Genomic DNA, 22,743 nt, shown 5'->3' with positions numbered 1-22,743 from the left:
TATGATGCCGGGACAAAAGTGGTCTCAGGGTCCTGAAGGTAAGATCCTCTTACCCACGGCACTCGGGCGGCGCATGGTGTGTCAGCTCCACCAAGGGACTCATCTGGGAAAAACGAAGATGGCGGAATTAGTGCGGAAGAAGTTCAGGGCGCAAGGGCTGGGAAAAGAGATCGAAGAGGTGGTTGAAAGGTGTGCAAGTTGCGCCCAAGTAAATCAGGGTGCAAGTAGGAAGGTTTCAGAAGCTAAAAGAGATAGAGGAACTGAGCCAGGCCGGTTTTGGGAAGTAGATTTTACTGAAATTAAACCAGGGAAATACGGATACAAATACCTGCTTGTTTTTGTAGACACCTTCTCTGGGTGGGTCGAGGCGTTCCCCACTAAATCAGAAACGGCTCAGGTGACAGTTAAGAAATTATTAAATGAAATAATTCCTAGATTCGGGCTGCCTCTGAGCATAGGATCGGACAATGGCCTGGCCTTCACGGTGCAGGTGTCCCAGGGTCTAGCCCAGGCATTGGGAATAGATTGGAAATTACATTGTACATATAGACCTCAGAGCTCAGGTCAGGTAGAAAGGATGAATCGGACCCTAAAAGAGACCTTAACCGGGGCGCCTGGGTGGCTCAGTCGGTTAAGCGTCTGACTTCAGCTCAGGTCATGATCTCGCGGTCCCTGAGCCCCGCCATCGGGCTCTGTGCTGACTGCTCAGAGCCTGGAGCCTGTTTCAGATGCTGTGTCTCCCTCTCTCTCTGACCCTCCCTCATTCATGCTCTGTCTCTCTCTGTCTCAAAAATAAATAAATGTTAAAAAATTTAAAAAAAAAGAGACCTTAACCAAATTGTCCCTTGAGACGGGCGAAAATTGGGTTGACGTCCTGCCTTTTGCCCTTTTGCGAGCGCGTTGTACTCCATTTGTCAAGGGATTTCCCCCTTATGAAATTTTATTTGGCAGACCTCCACCTATCCTGCTGAGGCTTAGGAGGCGACGTAATGGAACAGTTGGAACAGGACCGCTTGCTGGCTTCACTCGTGGCCCTGCAACATGTACAAAAGGAAATAACCAGGGCCTTAAAAGAAGCCTTCGCTCATCCTCCTGTTCTTCCCCACCCCTTTCAACCAGATTTAGTCTGGGCCAAGAGGCATGAGCTTAAAACCCTGGAGCCGCTCTGGAAAGGACCACACGCCGTGATCCTGACTACACCCACGGCCGTGAAGGTAGATGGTGTCCGAACCTGGATTCATCACTCTCAGGTTAAAAAAAAAAAAACTGTGTGAAGGCAGGAACACCCCAGACTGATACGGAACCAGATAATGAACAGCAATGGAAGGTCCGAAGGCACTCAGAGGATCCTTTAAAGGTAAGACTGATGCAGGCATAATAATAATAATTGTCTGGGTTTGTATAATGATAAGCGTGGGGGACTGTACGGAATTGCATCCCCTATCTTTTTGGCCATACCAATGGGAACTCAGGGACACTGTCACGGGGAAGGTGATAGCATTTAATACCTCTTCCACTGTGCCTTGTTTTTTGTTTGATTTATGCGACTTGGTGAGGGACTCATGGGGGACTTTTAATTACTAATTATAAACAGCCAACGGGCTTCGCTCCTCCGGTCCCCGAAAACCCCTATATGGTTACCTATGGATGTGCACACAGGGATCAAGAACAAAAATTGGCTAACATACCAGGGTTATACAGTTGCCCTGCAAATAGGAAGGTCGAATGTGAAGGAAAAGGCCAGCAATAATTGGTATCAGAATTTATTCTCTTGGTCCCCCTGGCTCACATCACTGCTCACCACCATAGCTGGGCCACTGCTATTGTTACTTCTCGGGTTAACTATCGGCCCATGCATTATCAATTGGTTAGTACAGTATGTCAAGAGGCGAGTTGGTGAAATAAAAATTATGATTAGGTCCAACTACGTCCCCTTAGTTCCTAATGATGAATCAAGGGATTGATTCACTGAGAAGAAAAGGGAGAAATGTAAGGATTAAAGTGTAGGGTAGGGCTAACACCTAGCTTGAAAAATAACAGCTTTGTTCTGACACTGAAGGTCAAGAGATAACAGCCTTGCTTTACTCTTGTAAATTATGCTTCATACTCTTGTAAATCAGTCTTCACCAACGAAGGAAACAAAAGCTCAAAGAAAAGAGCATCAGAGGCAAGGTCAAGGAGATCCACTGGTTGCAACTAAGCGGCAGAATGTCTAAAATAATCACCTCATCCGGCAACTGTTTCTAACTCGTCTGGGAACTGTTTATCTGTTCTGTTCCCAGGTGATGATAAAACGATGTGATCAGCCATAAAAACTCTGTACCCCAGCTGTTCGAGGCCGCACTCTTATCAAGAGTGTTGGTCCTGATCGGTCAGCCTTGCCTCTCATTGCAGTAAACTTTGTTGTGACTGTCACTGGTGCCCATAGCCTTCTGTTTCAGGAGTCGTGTGGATGTAACACCCCCAACCTGGAAAATGTTTACTCTGTCAGACAATACCACATGTCCCTAGAGCTCATGGACTGGTTCCCACTGCTTTACAGTAACTCTTCCCATTCCTTTAGGACAACACGAAAACCCCTGCAAGGGCCCTGCCAGCCCTGTCCCCTGCTCCCTTCTACCATAGACCCACCCAATTTTTCTCAGATTTTTGAATATACTGTCATTGCTCCCACTTTGGGCCTTCACAGGCAATGCTCTCCTGCTCAGCACATCCTTCCTGTACCCTTCTGAGTTCCACTCCACACCAGGTGTCGGCTACAAGCAACTTGCCTCCAGGAGCCCCACCAGCACCCTTGGGTTCTTCTCAACCCCATCATTGTCAAACGCGTATTCATTTCTCAAATTCCCATCATTCTTACTGGGTCTAAGGCTTGTTGAGCTCATGCATCTATGAATCCTGTCTTGGTCACCACTTTATCCACAATTCCCACTCTGGGAGGGGTGCCTGGCTGGCTCAGCTGGTAGAGCATGCAACTCTTGATCTTGGGGCTGTAAATTTGAGCCTCAAGTTGTGTGTGGAGATTACTTAAAAAAATTAAGTTTTGGGGTGCCTGGGTGGCTCAGTCAGTTAACTGTCCAACTTCGGCTCAGGTCATGATCTCACAGTTCATAGGTTTAAGCCCCGCATCAGGCTCTGTGCTGACAGCTTGGAGCCTGGAGCCTGCTTCAGATTCTGTGTCTCTCTCTCTCTCTCTCTCTCTGTGTGCCTCCCCTGCTCACACACTCTCTTTCTCATAAATAAATAAACGTTAAAAAAATTTTTTAAAAAGCATTCTGGGAATATGCCTATGTGACTAAAATCACGTTTCCTATTGGCTTGTAGCACAGCAGGGATTCCAAAAGGATGAGAATGAACGATTTTATCCCTTAGCTTCTATCACAAGCCTGTGGAGGGCTAGTTAAACAGTGCAGTCCCAGGCCCTGCCCAAGGGTTTCAGTAGCTGTGAGGTGTGGTCTGAGACTTTCCATTTCGGTAGATGGGTCCAGGGATACTCAGATCCCTTGACCTAGGGGCAATGGCAGGTATTTCGGCAAGGAACCATTGAAGCTCTGACTCAGGAACACGTTGGGGAGGTAGATGCTCTTGGCCTAGATGAAGAGGCATGACCCTTCCCCGACCCTTCCGAGGAAGCCTGAGTTCTTCCTTCCCCATTCTCCAAGATGCGTCCACAGGAGTGTCCCTCTCCGCCCCTCCACTGCACTTACCTTCCTCCTCAGATATCCAGGTTACATCCTCCACCAGGGCCACTGCCTCCTGACAGTCCTCTGGGTGCTGTGACTGCACCCACCTCTGGAGCTTCCTGGGCAGCGCACCCAGGAACTGTTCCAGCACCAGCAGCTCCAGCATCTGCTCCTTGGAGTGCGCCTCGGGCTGCAGCCACTGGCGGCACAGCTCACGCAACCGGGCCAGGGCCTCTCGGGGCCCGGCCACCTCCTCGAAGCAGAACCCCCGGAACCTCTGGCGTGCAGCCTCAGGGTCAGCTGGATGCTTGCCTAGCTGTTGAGTGGGCTCCCCAAGTACTTCTGGGCTTAGGCCCTCGTCTTCAGCATAGAGGGCCCGAATCTGGGCATTTCGGGGACGAGCTACCTCTTGGTTCAGTGTGAGGACTTCAACGACTTCGATCTTCATCAGGGGATTCCCAGCAGGAAGAGGATCCACTTGAGGGTCCAACTGAGCCGCAGGACACTCTGTAAGTCAAAAGCACAGCCAGAGAGATGGCCAACAAGCACATGAAAAGATAGTCAACATTATTTGCCGCCAAGGAAATGTAAATCAAAACCACTGTGAGGGGCACCTGGCTGACTCAGTCAGAAGAGCGTGTGACTCTTGATCTTGGGGTCATGAGTTTGAGCCCCTTGTTGGGTGTAGAGATCACCTAAATAAACAAAAACTTAAAAAAATATATCGTGAGATACTACTTCATACTTACTAGGATAGCTATTATCAAAGATGGGTGGTAACAACTATTGGCGAGGATGTGGAAAAACTGCTGTTGGTGGGAACACAGAACGCTGCATCATTTTGCAAAACAGTCTGGCAGGTGCTCAAAAAGCCAAACACAGAATTATACCCCAGGAATTCTCCTGGGTATACATCCAAGAGAAATGAAAATATATGTCAATACAAAAACTTGTACAGGAACTTTCACAGCAGCATTATTCTTAATAGCCAAAAAGAAAAACAAATGTCCATCAAAGGAAGAATAAACAAAATATGGTCTATCCACAAATTGGAATATTATTTGGCCATAGAAAGGAATGAAGTAGTGATACGAGCTAAGCCTCGACAACATTATGCTGAATGGAAGCAGCCAGACACCAAAGGCTAATTTTAAGATTCCATTTATACGAAATGTCCAAAATAGACGAATATACTGAGACAAAGTAGATTCGTGGTTTCCAGGAGATAAGGAATTCAGACAATTAGGGGGTGTTGGCTAATAAAAATGAAGCTTTTTCAGGGAGATGATAAAGACGTTCTGAAATTAGACTGTAGTGATAGCTACACAACCTTGTGAATTATAGTAAAAACCACTGAACTGTACACTCTCAAAGGGTGAACTTTAAGGTATGTAAATTATACCTCAATATGGGAGGGGGGTGGGAAAGCAAGAGGCAAGGAGGCTTAAGAAGAGACCTGTGATGCTCTATAGGCCCACAGCTATGTACAGGGAGTAGAACCTGATCCTGCCTCCAGGGGAGCCAAGAAGACAGGAAAGTCTGAAGCCCTGTGTCTTGGCACAGAACTCACAAGAACACAACTCCAGCACGGCCCTGAAATGCTAAGGAGGGCACACAAACCAAAGGAAATAAGAAAGCACTCTACAACTCTAACGAGAAATGCTAACTCTAAATGACTTGAAAGCTTTAAAACTGTCAATAGAGGGGCACCAGGGTGGCTCAGTCGGTTAAACATCTAACCGCCTCAGGTCGCAATCTCACAGTTCTGTGAGACGCAATTCTGTGTCTCCCCCTCTCTCTGCCCCTCCCTGGCTTGTGCTCCTGCACTCCCTCTCTCTCTCAAAAGTAAATTAATAAACATTTTTTAAAAAGTAAATAGAAAAAATGTAAATCACGGATTATGGTTTACTTCCAATTAGGCTTGTTTGTTTATAAAAACAGAAATGGTCCGGCTGATGTCAAGAGCAAATGTGCCCGCTCACACTTGCTGTTTTGAATATACCTGATTAGCACAACTCTACCTGCAAAGGAACTTCCAGCATGAACTCAAAGCCTTAGCAACTAATGCCAGGGCAATCAATGCCCGGGGACTTTCAGCTGGTTAATCCTGTTCAGGGAACTATCTGGAGAGGAAGACCACTGTAGAGACACCAAGAGAAGAGTATTTGGAGACAAAGGCCAGACAGCATACGACAATAGAACCCTGACCCCGCAACCTCAGGACTTGTTTGACCGCCAGTTTTTTTTTTTCACCCCCAAGTCAATAACCTCCAGTCAGAACCTTCCTTTTTTCCGCTATAAATTTTCCCACGCCTGCCTCCCTGCCAGTCTCAACTAAACACTAAGTGTGGTGGCAAACGCCCTGCTACAGTGGCCTGAGTAGATGGCCTCCGCATGTCCTCATTTGGGTGGTCTTTTTCCCACAACACACGTTTCCTGAGCAAGGGTGCAGGACGGAGCAAAACTGGAAAACACAGGTAGTGCTAAAGCACCGTTCAAGAAAACTGAAAGATTCCCAGGTAAGCATTAAAAATTACACTGGTTTTAGTGTGATCATTACATCGGAGGAAAGCTCCCGTCACGTGAAGTAAAAGAGCGCAGCAGGAAGTGTGAAGTGACCGCACCCGTGTTGTTTAAACACACAAACTCGGAAAGACCCGAAGAGCAGCGGCTGCCTGCGCGCCACCCGCACTGTTAAGCAGCGGCCCGGCCGGCCTTCCAGCACCGCGGCGTCCGGGAGGGTGGCGCTGGCGGAGGCCGCAGCCACAGGTACACTGCGGCCCGCGTTCGGGAAGCTGAAGCTTCCGTCCCCCTCCCACCGGGTAAACGGGACGACACCGCCCACGTCCCCATAACCACGCCCCGATCCCCCCGTCCGGACGTGCATCACGAGCCTGGTGCCGGGCCACTACAACTCCCAGGGCCCTTCGCGGTGCACACTTCCGGAGCGGCCATGTTGAAGCTGTGGGTGCGACCCAGGCCCAGATCGGACGGCCGCCCCTTGGCGAGTTGCTGGGCTCTCGGCCACCTGCACTCTCGTTCCCTCCCCCGCCCCCCTTCGCGACGGCTGACGCACCCTGGGGCGGCGCCGGCGCAGCTGGAACTTCCATATACACCTTCCCGGTCTGCCAGTTTTCACCCTTCGGGCAGGCGCAGGGCGGAGGATCGCAGTCGCTTCCCCCTAAGGGAGCGAGCGCCCGGATTCCTTATCCATTTTCGGATCCCCGATTCTACATTCCTCCCCGTTTGCGTAGGATGTTTTTTTGTTTTGTTTTTTCCCTCCCCCTCCAAATTTCCGGATTACAGACCTTGGCTCGTCTATGGTTTCCTCGGTTTACTGGTTTCACAGATCTAACCGGTGTTGGAAATTGCTGGCACGCTCTTCGAGAAGTGAGTCAGCTCGAGGTCAGGAGTCACCAGCGATGGGTGGGGCCGGGCCCGCTGCCCCGGACAGGCCTTGGGCGCTTGGGGTTGCAAAACACGTCCTGGGCCGCGCTTTTAATCTCGGCCATCGCCAGTCACTCCTTTCCTAGTTTTTTTTTTTTTTTTTAACAGATTTTTATTAAAAGACTTTTTAAGTAATCCCCACCCAATGTGGGGCTCGAATTCACCACAAGATCAAGAGTCCTAGAATCAAAATCCTAGTCCAAGGGATTTTTTTTCCTTGATAAAAATAACTACGTTGATCTCCTATTTCTGACCTCCTCCCCTAAACAAACTTTTCTATTAATTTTATTTGGGGGCTTGCCCTTCCCAACTCATTTATATTTATCCTTGTCTTCAGGATTTAATTACCTTCCTGTTCCCTAGGATTTCTGGGGGTTCATTTTCCCCTCCAGATTGTTGATTTAAAAGCAAAATTCATTTCCCCACTTCCAGTTAGCGTTCTCAGAGCTTCAGACTGCCCTGAGAACAACTCAGGAAGCCAAGGATGACAATTTCCCGGATTCCCAGCAGGGCTGGGCTTGAAAAGTGCCCCAGTTAAGGGATATTAGGAAGCAGGGGGGGGGGGGGGGGGCGGGTAGCGCTCCCTGGCCGCTCCTTGCTGGGCCACAGGCACCATTTTGAGTAATAATCATGCATGACACTTGAAATCTTCATTCTCCACAATGCTTCACAACTTTCTAATTTCTAAAACTTTCGTTTTTTACTCCTTGCTTAATCACGCGGATTATTTAGTACTTTATCCCTCAAGAAAATTAACTGTAGGTTCTTTTCATTCTACTCCCATCCACTCTCCATTTCTAGTTTTATTTCTCCTTTAGTCTTGGATCATGTGTTTTGTTCCTCCTATCTTTGGGGGACACTAGGGCAATTTCTCAAAATCTTGAATTGAATGCTCATTAAAATGTTAACTCTTAACCATTTTAAGTTTCACAGCCTGTCTGGGTGTGGATATGGAGAACGCTGCCCATCCTTGTGGTGCTGGGAGCTCAGTGGATCTGCAGCCTGGCTCTCCCTGCAGTAGCAGACATTCAGGACAACATACATCCCGCAGGGTTATTGTAAAGCTCCTCCTGGGTGCTCTGTGGTCAATGAGATGGGCCACAACCTGCAAGCTGATGGGTAAGTGTCATTCTAGTCACTGCAGTCCTCTGGATCATCCCCCAAGGCCGCTAAGGTAACCTTTCCTGTGCTGTCAGGAAAGTATTCACCTCACTTCACAGAGAAAATGTACTCTTAAGTTTACAGCTGGCAGAGTTGAAACTGGATCTTCAACTCACTGGCGCATAGCTCGGGCTGACTGACCCACTCATCTGTGTGGGGCTGCACAAAATAATCTGTATCAACTGCAGCTCCAAGTACTGGTTTTCTTTTCTTTTTTAAAACATTTATTTATTGGGGCGCCTGGGTGGCTCAGTCGGTTAAGCGGCCGACTTCGGCTCAGGTCATGATCTCGCGGTCCGTGAGTTCGGGCCCCGCGTCGGGCTCTGTGCTGACAGCTCGGAGCCTGGAGCCTGTTTCGGATTCTGTGTCTCCCTCTCTCTGACCCTCCCCCATTCATGCTCTGTCTCTCTCTGTCTCAAAAATAAATAAATGTAAAAAAATAAATAAATAAAATATTTATTTCTTTTGAGAGAGAAAGAGCGAGCTTGAGCAGGGGAAGGGTGGAGAGAGGGAGACAAAGAATCCCAGGCAAGCTCCGATCCCCCAATGCAGGGCTGGAACTCACAGAACAGTCAGATCATGACCCCAGCTGAAATTAAGAGTGGGACTCTTAACCAACTGAACCACCCAGGCACTCGCCAAGTACTGGTTTTCAGTCCACCACCTGAATGACCGGTGGTGTGTGTATGTGTAGAATTTTAGCAATTTAGTCCCCTCACTTGCAACTATCTATTTAGTGGGTTGTTATACAAACTCACCCAGCCTCTGGGAAAGGGGCTTAATCCTTCTGGGCCTTCGTTTCCTCTTTCTAAGTGATTAGGTTACATAAAGCCAGGAATAGCATGTAGGAAAGGATGATGGAGGATGTTTTTCTTCCTCCTCTTACAGTTTACTTCCCTGTCTGCTTCTTCCCTTCCAGGGTAAGCCATCTCCCTCAGTGCTTAGAGTTCCACAGTGAACGCTGACTAACCAGGTACACTAGGGCTACCAGTCCACAAATAGAATAATAACTAATAACAATGACCTTTCAAGATCTTGTTGGGGGCAGGGTCAGGAGGAACGCTCACCTCAGCTCCTCTCATCCCTGTGCACACTCCCTTGTTCCTTTTTCTCCTTGTCCAGAATGCCCCCAGCTTTACACCTTTTCTCCTCCTCTCCCCATCACTCTTCATCTCTTCTGGGCCCTCCATGGCATTGCCTTTGAAGTTTGTTTACCCCCATGGACTGCTGAGGATGTCAGCTGGTTCTTGTGCATCAGAAACCCTAAAGCCAGGCCCAGCAGAAGATCTCCCAAAGGTGCTGATGGTCATCTTAACATCAAAGTCTTCGAATAGCAGTGGTTAGTTACGTGAAGACCCCTCAAGACCTGGGCTTTACACACCATAGTCCCAGTAAGCAATAGCATCTATTCTTATACAAAGGAAGTCCATACTGGGAGACTCTAAGAGCCCTGTCCAAAGCCACACTGGGGAACGTACAGCTGGGATCCAAGCCCTGTTCTTTTATGCCCTTTACACCAAAGGCTATGCTTCCCATAGCCACTATCTTAATTTTCCTCATACATGCCAGAGTGTGCCATACCCCTGCCTGTTAGTCTTTCCCAAATCTTCACCTGATACCCCTTCCTCATCCAGCTCTTAGCTTCTGTGTCCTCTCCTCAGAACTGTCTTCCTGAGCAGTTCTCAACTAGTATTGCCCACCCACGCCTCCTCCCGCTAGCATATTCCATTGTTTCATTTTTCTTCACAGCACTGACTGCTATCTCAAAATATGTTTCGTTAATTATCACCTTTCTACCTTTTCTACAGCAGCACTGCCCAATGGAGCTCTCTTTAAGGAAATGTAGATCTACACTGTCCAACATAGTAGCCATTAGCTGCAGCTGACCAATGACCATCTGAAAGATGGCCGTGACTAAGGAACTAAACTAGTTAAGTTCATTTTAGTCTGTTTAAGCTTAATCAGTCACGTGTTAGTGGCTGCTCTGAAATGAATGTAGGCCCATTCATAAGACAGGGGCCTTACCACCATGTTCAATACTGTGACCCATCCCTGTAACAGTTCGTGGCATTTTTGCAGGCGCTCAAGAAATACTGGCTCGACATAGCCTTAAAAAGTGCCTTTTGAGTTTTTTAGCTCTCTGGATTTTCCTGTATTTCTGTCATTTACAGGAAATTTCACTGGCATTTTAATTGTGTCCCACCTTTAAACTATCATGGGAGGATTGCTATTGTTACAAAGTTCCCTTCCACTTGGGAGCCTGAGCAGTAGCTGGGAGTGCAGGCCACCGGGTAAGAGGACACCTGGTTTATACTCCTGCTTCTTTCCCAACCAGCTAGGTCAGAGACTTGCATTTCTCCTTCCAATGTATAATGGCTCCAACACTTCTCTAGAGGCTGGAATGATGGAAGGACTTAAGTCAAGAAAGGGAATGCATAAACTTAAAATTTTTATAAGCCCTCAAAAGAAGTTATTGCTTCTACTTATTTTATATCCCACTAACTTAAATTTTGTTTCAACTAGAAATGCCTTAATAATTTATTCCTTAACAATTCCTAATCATTTCGGGGTGCCTGGGTATCTCAGTCAGGTAAACGTTTGACTCTTGATTTCAGCTCACGGTTCATGGGTTCAAGGGCGGAGCCTGCTTGGGATTCTTTCTCTGCCTCTCTCTGCCACTCCCCTCCTCAAAATAAACCCAAAACAAAACAACAAAAAAAAACCAATTCCTAATCATTTAATTCATTCTTAGATCCCATTTCAAAAACCTATTAATATCTTTGTGTTAAATTGGGTATTCCTTGTGTAAGCCAAGGCTATTCATCTCTATTGTTATTTGTCACATTGATGAACTCTTATTTTAACTATTTCAAAGGATTAGTTTAAGGTGGTTAATTGTCATGAGCTATCAATGTTTCCTTTTTAATATTTTTCTCATTTTGTGCTTTAGTGACAAAAATGCTATGTATACCTTGCAGAATCTGTCAACATTCCAGCCTTGTCCGGTAATTGAACTGCTCGTGTTCCATCGAAATGGCCTTTTAACAGGAAGTTGGAAGATACTCACTGCCCAGGTCAGTAATAATAAGTAGCTGGCCACTTTGTTCTGAAAAATTTTTATAAATTATTTTAACATTTTTCCTAGGACCAATTTTGACAACCTTCCACTTTTCCCGAAATCTTTCCATTTTGTTGTTTGTTAATTTCTGGGCATCTAGGCTGTGTCAGGAACTGGTAACACAGCAGGAAGGAGGTAGCAGTTTCCTTCTCAGGAGGCTGTCACAGCCTGTCAGTATCTACATTCAGTGATTACCACCTGACACACATATTTGAACTTGTATGTATATTTTTTTAAAAATGATATTATGTGTATCTGCTTATCTTTATACGTGTTAAAGATACATATTTAAGAAATACACGTATCTTGGAGACTTTCATATCAGTACATGGAGCTGGCTCATGCATTGTTACTGTTGTACAAAGTTCTATAATGAAAATTACATGTGTTGCTGAATATGTGTGTAGTGTTATTTCCCTGTATAAGTTTTTAGCTTGCCTTTGATTTATTCTGTTTAATCAAAGTTGGTTTTGAATTTTTGTCTTTCCAGAAAATTAGTTCTTGGGTTCTTTTTTTCTTCTCCATTTGATTCATTTATTTGTGTTGTATTTATCTTTTCTGTTTCCTTAGGACTTTGAGTCAAATGTGTAGTTCATTTGTTTTCCTTATTTAATTAATAGTGAGGGCATTTTCAGGTCTTGAAATTACCCTAGGTATTATATTTGGACACCAGGCAGAACGGTTTCCAGATAGAAGGATCAAGATTACATGGGTCCTAATGAGCAAATACGTGGAGGGTCACAGAATGTATTCTTGAATAAAGGTTTACACAGTGTTACCACACTCTGCTAGGCTGGATTCCTGCCAAAATGTTTTGATAGTCACTCAAGATTCTAAATTCTTGACTCACTCCCTAGGATGTGAGCCTTTCAGAGTTCTTAATAGCACTATATATCTCAAGATTGCCCCTCATCATCCCTTACCTACCCTCTTGTCTCAAAGCCTGGCCTTGTCTTCATAGTCTCCTCTTTGAAGACATCCTCTTGTTTTTTTTACAATTTCTTCAATCATTTATTCACTCAACAGTTTCCTGAGCTAGAGATGGAGTCATTGTCTTAGCAACTGGGGATATATATGGGAAACTGAAATAAAGACACCTGCTCTCTTGTTTAATATTTGTTCTAGGTGTTCAGTCAGATGACAGAACAAGTTGGAAAAGACCTCTTTTTCTGTATTTGTATACATATGTGATCAAAATTTTATTTAGAACTTGCCTTCTGTATGACTTATCTGGTATAAAAATAGGATGAGACATTTCATTTTTATTATTCAGTGTGGTTCTCTCCAGTGTAAGTTTTCTGTTTTGTCGTTCTGTCAAATAAGGTGGGAGCTAAGGCTAATGATTTGCCTGCACGGATTACATTGAGGATCTGCTCTCATAGGAGTCCTCTGATGTTGAATACAATGAGGACTCCTACTGAAGGGCTTCTTGCCAGTGGGTTCTGTGACTCCTGAAGCCTTCCTAAGACCCGATTACATTCTCATGATCCTGAGTAAGAGAGCTGTGCTTGAAAGAAACCTTTTCACACGGTCATAGTCCCTTGGCTTTGGAGTTCTCATAGGTAATTATTTGATCTAAGAACTTTCCCAAATTCATTACAACTGGGTTTTTTTTTTGGCGGGGGGGGGGGGGGGGGGTCCAATATGAGTTTTCTCAAGTCACAGTGAATCAGGCCAGAAGCCTTTCCTGCTAGGATCATATTCCTGGGGTTTCTACCCTGTTTGAGTTCTCATGTCAAAAAATTCATGCACATGAGTTCCTCCATTCAAGGTCTTTGCATGTTAGTCTCCTCCCATGTGAGCCTTAGTTAAAGGCTGAATGAAAACAGGCCTTCTCACATTAAACACATTTTTTCAGTCTTGTTCTTGAATGGATTATCCTTTGTATAAAACAACTGATTTTCTACATCCCCTGTGTCTGCTTTATAGCCCATATGAATCCTCTCAGACTACACAAGGGATGAATGAAATCTAGAAGAGGATTTTCTTCTCTTCCTTCCAAAAAACAATCTTCTTGTAGATGTTATTTTTTTCTACTAAAGTTTGCACTGATTTGAGTATTGCTACATTCATATTTGTATGGCTCATCTCTCCTGCTTCATTACTTGTCAAGTCAAAAAAGTTAAATGTCTTGCAGGCTTTCCTATAATCACGATCTTCAATATAGTGTCTTCACCCTATTGCTTATCAATGATTAAATCTAGATTATATCTCAAGTTTTTTTTTTTTCCAATTTTTTTTTAATGTTTATTTATTATTGAGGACAGAGAGACACAGAGCATGAGCATGGGAGGGGCAGAGAGGGGGAGACACAGAATCCGAAGCTGGCCATAGGCTCTGAGCTGTTAGCACAGAGCCCAACCTGGGGCTCGAACTCACAAACTGCGAGATCATGACCTGAACCAAAGTCAGATGTTTAACCTACTGAGCCACCCAGGTGCCCAGATCTCAAGTTTTCTAACCAAACTACACAGAATGGCAATACTTCCTTGAAAGGACACTGAGCAGTGGCTAAAGGTTTGAGTGCCATCAAATATCGTCCATATTCCTGATCTTCACAGTATCTTCCCAAATCAGTGCCTTCTTAAAAACAAATGCCCTGGGGTGCCTGGGTGGCTCAATGGGTTGAGCATCCGACTTCAGCTCAGGTCATGATCTGGTGGTTCGTGAGTTCGAGCCCCACGTTGGGCTCTGTGCTGACAGCTCAGAGTCTGGAGCCTGCTTCAGATTCTGTGTCTCGCCCTCTCTCTGCCCCTCCCCTGCTCATGCTCCATCTCTCTCTGTCTCAAAAATAAAAAAAAATTTTTTTTTTTTAATTTAAAACAAAAAAACATTAAAAACCAATGCCCTCTGTCTTAAGCACTTATTACTAAGTTTCCCTTCTGCTTCCACCAATGTCTGTGCTGCCATTTTTGCTATCAGGGACAGCTGGATAGCCATACAAAATGAGTTGCCTCAGAAAGGCTGAGCTTTCGACTTAAACTCAGTCCCTTGAGTTAGGGAAAGGCACAGCTACACTAGTGATGGGAGACAGACCACTGCTAGAGATGGTTGTCTCATCCGATGGTAAATAGAACACGCTATTCCAAACATCTAGGATTCCCAAGTCTTTATGCACTGCTGGGACCTCCTTCTCGAGTCCAGAGAGGTGCACTCAGCTGGCTTCACAAACCTGTACTTGGATGTCTCTCAGTCCCTTCTCATTCATACTTATTTAACAGAACCAGTCAAGACATGTGACAATTCCACAAACTCTTGAATCTAGGTGAAAGCTATTAGGGAGTTCTATGTGAACTGTCTAAAAAATTATTTCAACATAAAAAGTAAAACCAGGGGTGTCTGGGTGGCTCAGTTGGTTAAGGTCTGACTTCGGTTCAGGTCATGATCTTGCAATTCGTGAGTTCAAGCCTCTTATGGGGCTCTCTGCTGTCAGCAAAGCCTGCTTTGGATCCTCTGTTCCTCCCTCTCTCTGCCCCTCCCCTGTTTGTGTGCATGTGCTCACTCGCTCTCTCTCAGAAATAAACATTACAAAAGTAAAACCAAAACCTCTATTTCTACCCTTCAAAAGTTTTTGCCTTTGCCAGATTTCCTCGTATTGATTAAAACCAAAAATTCAGGAGTAGTAATTTTTCTTTTTTCTTCTTTTAAAGTTGGATGTTGATATACAGAAAAAGAACATATATGGTAAATGCATACATTACAAAGAATACTCACAGGAAATCCCTGAAGCCTTCACCTACGAGAGATTCTTGGCAGCTTCCTTTCCTTTGGCCATTACTCACCTGGCCCCAGTGAATCCACTATGAATGGGGAGAAGCCGATGCCAGCTTCTCCCCAAACCCTCTGCTACTCTCAGGCCAGGTGACCTCACTTCTTCCTTAGGTAGTACTACCACGGTAACCTGCCTTACTTCCATCTGCATCCTATTAAGTTCTTTTTTCCTAAGCACCTGCAGTGAGCTTGAAAAGCTGTACCACACATCTGCCTGATAAAAACCAAACTACCTTCACAGTGAAGGCCCTGTGTGTTCTGCCAAACCTAACCTGCCTGTCAGTATACCTCAGTTACCTCCTACCAGCCCACTGGGTGACTCCATGTTCCCTGAATGTGCCAAGCTTGTTCCATTTTCATGGTCACCCCAAATGCTGTTTCTGTGCTTGGAAGCTCTCTTCACCACCACTCTTATAGGTGTGTAGAATTCTTTCACTTTGGGGATTGGCTTAAAGCTCACCCCTGCAGTGCCCCTCAAAATACCTCCTCTAGTGTAATTATTCATTGCCCCCACTTTACACTCTTTCCCTTCTCAGTATTTAACCACTACTCATCTTTACAGAGTTATATCTGGGGAACGTGTTTGTAGAGGTCATAATCTATTAGACTACAAAGTCCACAGTATCAGGGATTACTTTAGGTCTTTGGTTTACTACCAAAGTGTTTAGTATACTATATGGAACACAAGAGGAGTTCCACAAGTATTTGTGAGGTGTAAAAGGGGAGGCAGCGGAGGGAAAACAACACGTAAAGGACTCATTGTGACAGAGCAGAGAGGAGTCAGGCACCTGAGGCCTAGTCTGTAATAAAATGTCCTTATAAGCCTCTCTGGATGTGGTCTCTCACTCTGGGTTATCACCTCAGAATCTCCTGGCACCTGTCAAGCCAACTCTCCCTGAGACGTACAGAACCACAGGTGCCCCAAATCCCTCATGGCAACTAGATTCAGGAAACTACTGGATCATCCAGAAGTACAAGGCTGGAAGGTCTGCCAACACAGGACACGGGATTTGAGCTTCAGGGAGGATGAGACACAGACCTGCCACAATCAGAGCCACAAGACAGGAAGGGACTTTGGGAGGCTAGATCACAGGGAACAGCCAGGGGGAAAAGACACCATGATGGGTGGATACAAAGTGCTTGTGTTGCTGGGGACCTTCCAGGTGACATATAATTTAGTGACCTGTGCTAATGGATGTTAGAGAGGTTTTCAATGAAGAGGATGAAAAGAATGACTCTATGGAAAAGAAAAACCACTAATACTGAGCCATCAAACTGAGTTCAGAAAAAGGGCTCAGAGATTCATAGAGATGGCAGTCTATGTTGTGGCAAACAGAAGGACATCACCAAAGATGGGGATCAGGTGCAGATTTCATAACTGAATACTACCAGAAGCAGGTAGTTCCAATGTCATTTGCATTAGAACACAGAAAACAAAGGGAAGAAGAGAGCATCCAAAGTTTTCTTTTTTTTTTTTAATTTTTTTTTCAACGTTTATTTATTTTTGAGACAGAGAGAGACAGAGCATGAACGGGGGAGGGGCAGAGAGAGAGGGAGACACAGAATCGGAAACAGGCTCCAGGCTCTGAGCCATCAGCCCAGAGCCCGACGCGGGGCTCGAACTCCCGGACCGCGAGATCGTGACCTGGCTGAAGTCGGACCCTCAACCGACTGCGCCACCCAGGCGCCCCCAAAGTTTTCTTTACAAAGCTGATAAAGATAATCGGGGCGCTTGGGTGGCTCAGTCGGTTAAGCAGCCGACTTCGGCTCAGGTCATGATCTCACGGTCCGTGAGTTCGAGCCCCACGTTGGGCTCTGTGCTGACGGCTCAGAGCCTGGAGCCTGTTTCAGATTCTGTGTCTCCCTCTCTCTGACTCTCCCCCGTTCATGCTCTGTCTCTCTCTGTCTCAAAAATAAATAAACGTTAAAAAAAAAAAATTTTTTTTAAAAGATAATAAACACAAAAAAGAAATCCACCCACCTCCTGAACCTAATTTATGAATATGGATCTGTCTGTGGATGCCAGCAGCTCTTACAAGGGCACTTCTACATTTATTATGTCACTGTGTTAACTGTTCAAAGGAGAAAATCACTATGATCACCTTGGCATGACTATTAGGGAAAACGGGCTATTACTGATTTTCATTTATTAGAAAGGGCTAGATGACTATTGCTTTGTCCAGATAAAACTGACTTGAATCAAAGCAGAGTCCGGCATCATGCTTGTCAAGACCCAGAAACTTTCCCATTTAGGTCACTCACTCTTCACACTCTCAACTTCAGTGTTTTGGAAGTACCAGCTGTGACAAAGATCATTATGTAACTGGGCAAGAGTAAAACAATACTAATACGATTGCCTCCTCCTTTATACTTGCTGGTAAAATGACTGTACTGAGAAAATTGAGGCTCTAGTAAGACTGTTATAACTAATAAGAGAACTTAACAGCATGACAGGTTCATCTGGACCAACTACGCAAGACTGCAGAGGATTAACCTGAGCAGATTAACAGCAGCCACTACAGTGAAAGCCCAACAGCACTCAGAAGGCCTGACATAGCACAGTGAAGCGAGATCCCTCTTTGTACACTTGCGCCAAAACTCGACTAGACCAATTCTGCATCAAGGAATTCTAAATGCAATCATGCTAACAGGATTTTCTTAATGAACCCCTGACAAACTGATGTCAAGCACTCATCTTGCAAACCAGGTGGGTGAAAATAGTTCATAGTTTGTTTTTTTTGTTTGTTTTTTTTCGGTTTTTTTAGAAATAATGAGAGAACTATCATTTATCCAAGTTATAAAACTACCATATGTACAGCAGTATGTGTACTCAGACTAAGATCAACGAAGCAGAAGGGACCAAGACCAAAGCCTATGCCCAATAAGTACCACGGAAATTTAGTCTGTAATAAGGACGGTGTTTCCAATAAGCAGAAGAATCTAGTCAAAATTTGTTGAAAGAACATATGCTCCATACCATATACACAAAGAAACTCCAGATAAGTGCAACAATCAGACAAAAACAAACAAACAAAAAACCCTGAAATACAAGAAAGTATTTATGAAATCTGCCTATCTATGAATGGGATAGGAATAAAAACAGATCTGAAAGGAAAAATACCTAAATTATATAACTTCTTTATGAAAACTAAATTTAAAGGTAGAAGATAAATGGGGGCGCCTGGGTGGCTCAGTCGGTTAGGCATCCGACTTCAGCTCAGGTCATGATCTCACGGTTCGTGAGTTCAAGCCCCACATTGATCTCCGTGCTGACAGCTCAGAGCCTGGAACCTGCTTTGGATTCTGTGTCTGCCTCTCTCTCTGCCCCTCCTCCACTTGTGCTCTCTCAAAAATAAATAAACATTAAAAAAAATTAAAGGTAGAAGATAAATAAATGTTGGTCTGGGATATTTGTAGTATCAATACCCATAATTAATACAGAGTTCCCAGAAAGAAGAAAAAAAAAAAAAGGGAAAGTATATAAACTCACCAAAGTACAAATGGTCCATAAACATAAAAATATATGTAAGCTTCATGAGGGAAATGTCAACAAACTAAACATAGTATCAGATCTGCCAACCTTAAAAAGATCATTAAAAATCACTGGCAATGAAGGGGAAAAAGCTTTCATGTAATTGAGCAGCTATATGTATTTTTTAGAGAGCAATCTGTTGCTACCAGATTTTTAGCTTCTATCTTGGTTGATTCTAAAATTCTATTTTAAGAAATCCTACCTGCAAAAACAAAAACAAAAAACACCCCAACTCGAATATGCAACAACAAAAAATATGCAATAATGTTTTTTGCAACAACCTGAAAGACTATCAAGAGGAAACATCAAATGTGGACTACATAGCATCGGTTAAAATGGATACAACAGGCCTGTTTGTATCCAGTAGAACACCCCCAAGTCATAAACATATTCATATACACACATGAAAACATCTATAAAAAAAAGTCTGGCCAGATGCACCAGTTACTGGTGATCACATGAAGGAAGAGTAGTAGAGCAGAGGAGCCCCTAACAGTCAACTGGCCACTGGTAACAAATTCTCATTAAACCAAGTAGTATGCCCCTGACTCAGACCAGAGGAAGAAACAGTCTGATGCTGCATGTCTGAGCTAGTCATCACAGCACCCCATCTGGGGGTTTCCCCTGTCACCTTGTTTTCTAAGACACCAGTCCCTGGCTAACCAGCCCATTCCCTGCCAGGACTCCCATGGGCCTGGGTCTCACCTGAAAAGGTGTCTTGAGGAATTCCTCTCTCCACCGACCAGAGCGCTTCCTCCTCCTCTAACTGAGATACCACATCTGGCTTGGAAAGCTGATGTTCTGCCCAAGGGAAAAGAGACAGGGCTTGGGGGTCTGTGTTCAGGAGAAAATGCATTCCTCCTGTGGCACATGCTGTCCCTGAATTCTTCCCTGCAAGGGCATGACTTCTGGTCTACAGCAGTGATGATAATGCAATCCATCCCCTTTGTCAGTTACTTGCCTTCCTGGACTCCCTTGCCAATAAAAGTGGCAGTGGGACCCCAGTTCTGGCCAGCAAGACACAAAGGGAAATCTGTCAGCTGGAGACGTTAGGGCCTTTTTTTTCTCTTGCTAAATAATGGCAGGTGTGAGAAGAGAACTAGCCAGGACTGCCCCTTCGCCTTCTTTCTGCCCTGAACATGGATATGATGTTGGGCGCCTCAGCCATGCAGACACTAACATAAGCGTGGAAAAGTTCACACTAAGCACAGGGAAATGGAAGGGATCAGTCTTCAATGATACTTCTGATCTGTTGGGACACTGACCCCACGTCCTCCGGAATTGTTACAAAAATGAACATCTACTACTGTAGCTGGAAACATTCCTGATAGACCTACCTCCCTAGCAACTCAAGGCCTCTGAGGGATGGACTAGGCAGCTTTAGAAGTCATGTGAAGATGCCCTTTCCCTACAGGTACAAAGTAAAGCCCTCTCCCTCAGACTCCAGGACCTTGACAATTGCACTCTGATCCCTGCAGCCTGAGCCAAAGCAGACACACACTTCAGAGGCACCACATTCGTGCTGCAAAGCGCAGATCTTTATTGACATGGAGGCCATCCTTACCCACTGAGACCAGGTTCCTGTAGTTCTCCAACATCACCTCCCTGTACAGGGACTTCTTTTCGAGGTCCAGCAGTCCCCATTCGTCTGAAGTAAAACCCAAGGTCACATCTTCAAAGGTCACTGGTTCCTAAAACCCACAGGTTTCTGTTCAGCCAGGGTCTGTCATCACCCACGCTGACAGGAAGGGAAAGGCTGACCCAGCACATGAGGGCACAGTCTACAAGATGACCTGAAAGCATTCCCGACGTCTCGTGTGTTTCTGCGTTTGTCTGAAATTGAGCAAACCCAAGCTTGACCCTATTCAGGTCACAGCAGGGAGGACATGTGAAGCCAGAGAGAGTTCTTTATTCGCTGAAGATCTCCCATTTTTTATTAACTTGGACATTCTAGTACTAGTATTAGCGTCTATGCGTCTCATTAGGGAATTCTGCGAGCTGAATCATCACACCCAAGCCTTCAGCTCCCGTCCATCGCCTAGGCTGCTTCTACTTCCTTCACTGGTCAAGGATCCATCCTCCTCTATCGTTTTTTTCCTAGTGATAGAGCTCTCATCCCCTCCAGCTTTGATGCCAAAATGGCTACTGAAATGTAAATATGAACCTAATCCCTACTTAAACCTGTCAATACCTATCCTCGATACAGAGAATAAACTAGAGTCCCCCAGAACCTGACCTGTACTCTAACCATTCCCTTGGAAAGCTAAACAACCAGCGGTTCCTCCATTCAGCAAAGTCTGTCATGCCCAGCTAGTCTCTCAATCCTCCCGAAGATGCTCTGGAGCCTGAAGGCATCTCAAGGGAAGGTGGCATCTCACTACCACCCTGCCCCCCCCACCCCCCGATCCCGGGGTAGACTCAGAAACTCAAAGAAGCCTCTACTCACACGAAACCAGGCCGTCGGAAGCCCGGAGGCCATACCTTCCTTCTCCTCGACGTACCTCGTGGGAGTGGGCAGTCCTGAGAAGGTCGAATTTGGGAGGTGGAAGGGGTGTTAGGTCTATGCGGAAGGGAGCCCCCTACTTAGCCCAGAACCGGCATCATCAATGTGAAATAACAGGTCCACCCGCCACCTAGAAAAACGCGCTGAAGGGGTCGTCTCCACCTTCTCCCCGACGCCTGGAGGGCCGGTTTCCCCCTGGTCAAGAGGAGATCGTCCTCATACCTTTCTCACCCAGAGGAAGTTACACCCTTCCCTAGTCCGCACGCGCCCAGAACGGGTCGGCCCACCTTAAGCCCCACGCCTGGAGGGAGTTGTCTTCCCTTTGGGCCCCGGGTTCCCGACCACACCGCCCCTTCCGGCCCCGCAGCAGGAAGACGGCAGGCAAGACCGGCCTTGGACTCCAGAGGTTGGCGGGGAAGGGACTGAGGCCGCACACCCCGAAGAGTGGCCCCGGGATGTCTCCGCACAGCGCCCGACGGGAGCGGATTTCGCGCCACACTCACCCAGTGCGCGGCGCACAATGGCGACCGTCGGCCCGCGGCGAAATGCGTCAGCGCGCAGGGCCGGACTACAACTCCCAGCCACCCCTGCGGCGTGCCCGCCCGACCTCTCCCAGGCGGCGGCCATGTTGGCCGGCCATCTCGGATGGCAAGCGAAGCCTGGGCGGGCCGGAAGAGGGCACTCGCCAGCGACCCTTGGTGGTCCAGCTGGGTCGGGAGGCGGGGGGGCTTGAGTCGGGTACGCCAGGCCGCGGGGCCTCAACACTTTACCAAGCAGCGGCGCAGGCCAGAACAGTCGTGCTCCGCCACGAGGGCGACCACTCGTGGGAAGGACCGGAAGTTGGGGAAGGGACGGAGAGCAGAGGGGGTGGGCCGGAAGTAGATTAAAGTTGGGTGGAGGAATGGCGGGAAGGATTACTACATTCCTTGGCGGAGGAGGAAGAGCGGGCAGGGCCTGAAGCGTAGAGGGTTGGGGCTGCTATTCCTACCCAACGTGAAGGAAGGAAGGGCAGGAACCGCGTGGGAGGGAAGCGTACAGAGGGCGGAGCTAACGTCCAGCCAAGCTCGGGGAGAGGAGGAGGAGCGGGCGGAGAGCGGGTAGGAGGGGGGAGGAGCTAAAGTCCACCCAAATACCGGGAGGAGGCTGTTGTAGGAAGGACGGAAGTGAGTGGGGGCGGTGCTAAATGCCGTTCCTCGTATAAGGGGAGGAAGAAGGGCAGGAGGGGGAGGAAGAAGTTAGGAGGGGGAGGGAGGGCCGGAAATGTGCTGGAGACCGCCTGGGTCCTGAGAGGAAAGGAGGGCGGGCCTGCCCCGAAGGTGCTGGTGGTGCGGCTCTGTGTCCTCCAGTTGTAGGCAGGGGAGAAGGGTCAGGCTTAAATGTCCACTCAAGTTGTGTGTAGAAAGGCAGGGTTAACTGTACCCTAGGAACGGGTGTGGGGGTAGGTTGTCAAAGAAAACCAGAGCTAGACATAAGCTAAAACGGTGGAAATAAATTTTATTCACCATAATGTAGCTACAGGGGAAGACAC

At 46.4% G+C, this 22,743-nt stretch overlaps 1 protein-coding gene and 1 long non-coding RNA gene across 5 annotated transcripts in view; one reads left to right on the top strand and one right to left on the bottom strand.

Moving 5' to 3' along the window:
• Positions 1-21,805, bottom strand: part of ZNF274 (zinc finger protein 274) — a 30,642-nt gene extending 8,837 nt beyond the window's left edge. Inside the window, exons 1-5 of one of the 4 annotated variants that reach the window (XM_030297495.1) lie at positions 21,719-21,805; positions 21,159-21,232; positions 20,277-20,403; positions 19,418-19,513; positions 3,708-4,190 (exon numbers count right to left, since the gene is read on the bottom strand). In XM_030297495.1, the coding sequence (XP_030153355.1) occupies positions 3,708-4,190; positions 19,418-19,513; positions 20,277-20,403; positions 21,159-21,191 (739 nt within the window). In that variant the 5' untranslated portion in view covers positions 21,192-21,232; positions 21,719-21,805. The other 3 variants (XM_030297497.1, XM_030297496.1, XM_032591257.1) reach the window with 3 other exon arrangements.
• On the top strand, positions 10,948-18,306 carry LOC115502319. Its single transcript, XR_003965049.1, has 2 exons — positions 10,948-12,971; positions 17,627-18,306. It is a non-coding gene; the product is annotated as an uncharacterized LOC115502319 (long non-coding RNA).
• Positions 21,806-22,743: the final 938 nt, after the last annotated feature.

Source organism: Lynx canadensis, chromosome E2 (assembly GCF_007474595.2).
Source record: "Lynx canadensis isolate LIC74 chromosome E2, mLynCan4.pri.v2, whole genome shotgun sequence".
Lineage (NCBI taxonomy): Eukaryota > Metazoa > Chordata > Mammalia > Carnivora > Felidae > Lynx > Lynx canadensis.
The sequence above is the reverse complement of the archived record's forward strand: the minus strand, read 5'-3'. Positions and strand labels throughout refer to the sequence as shown.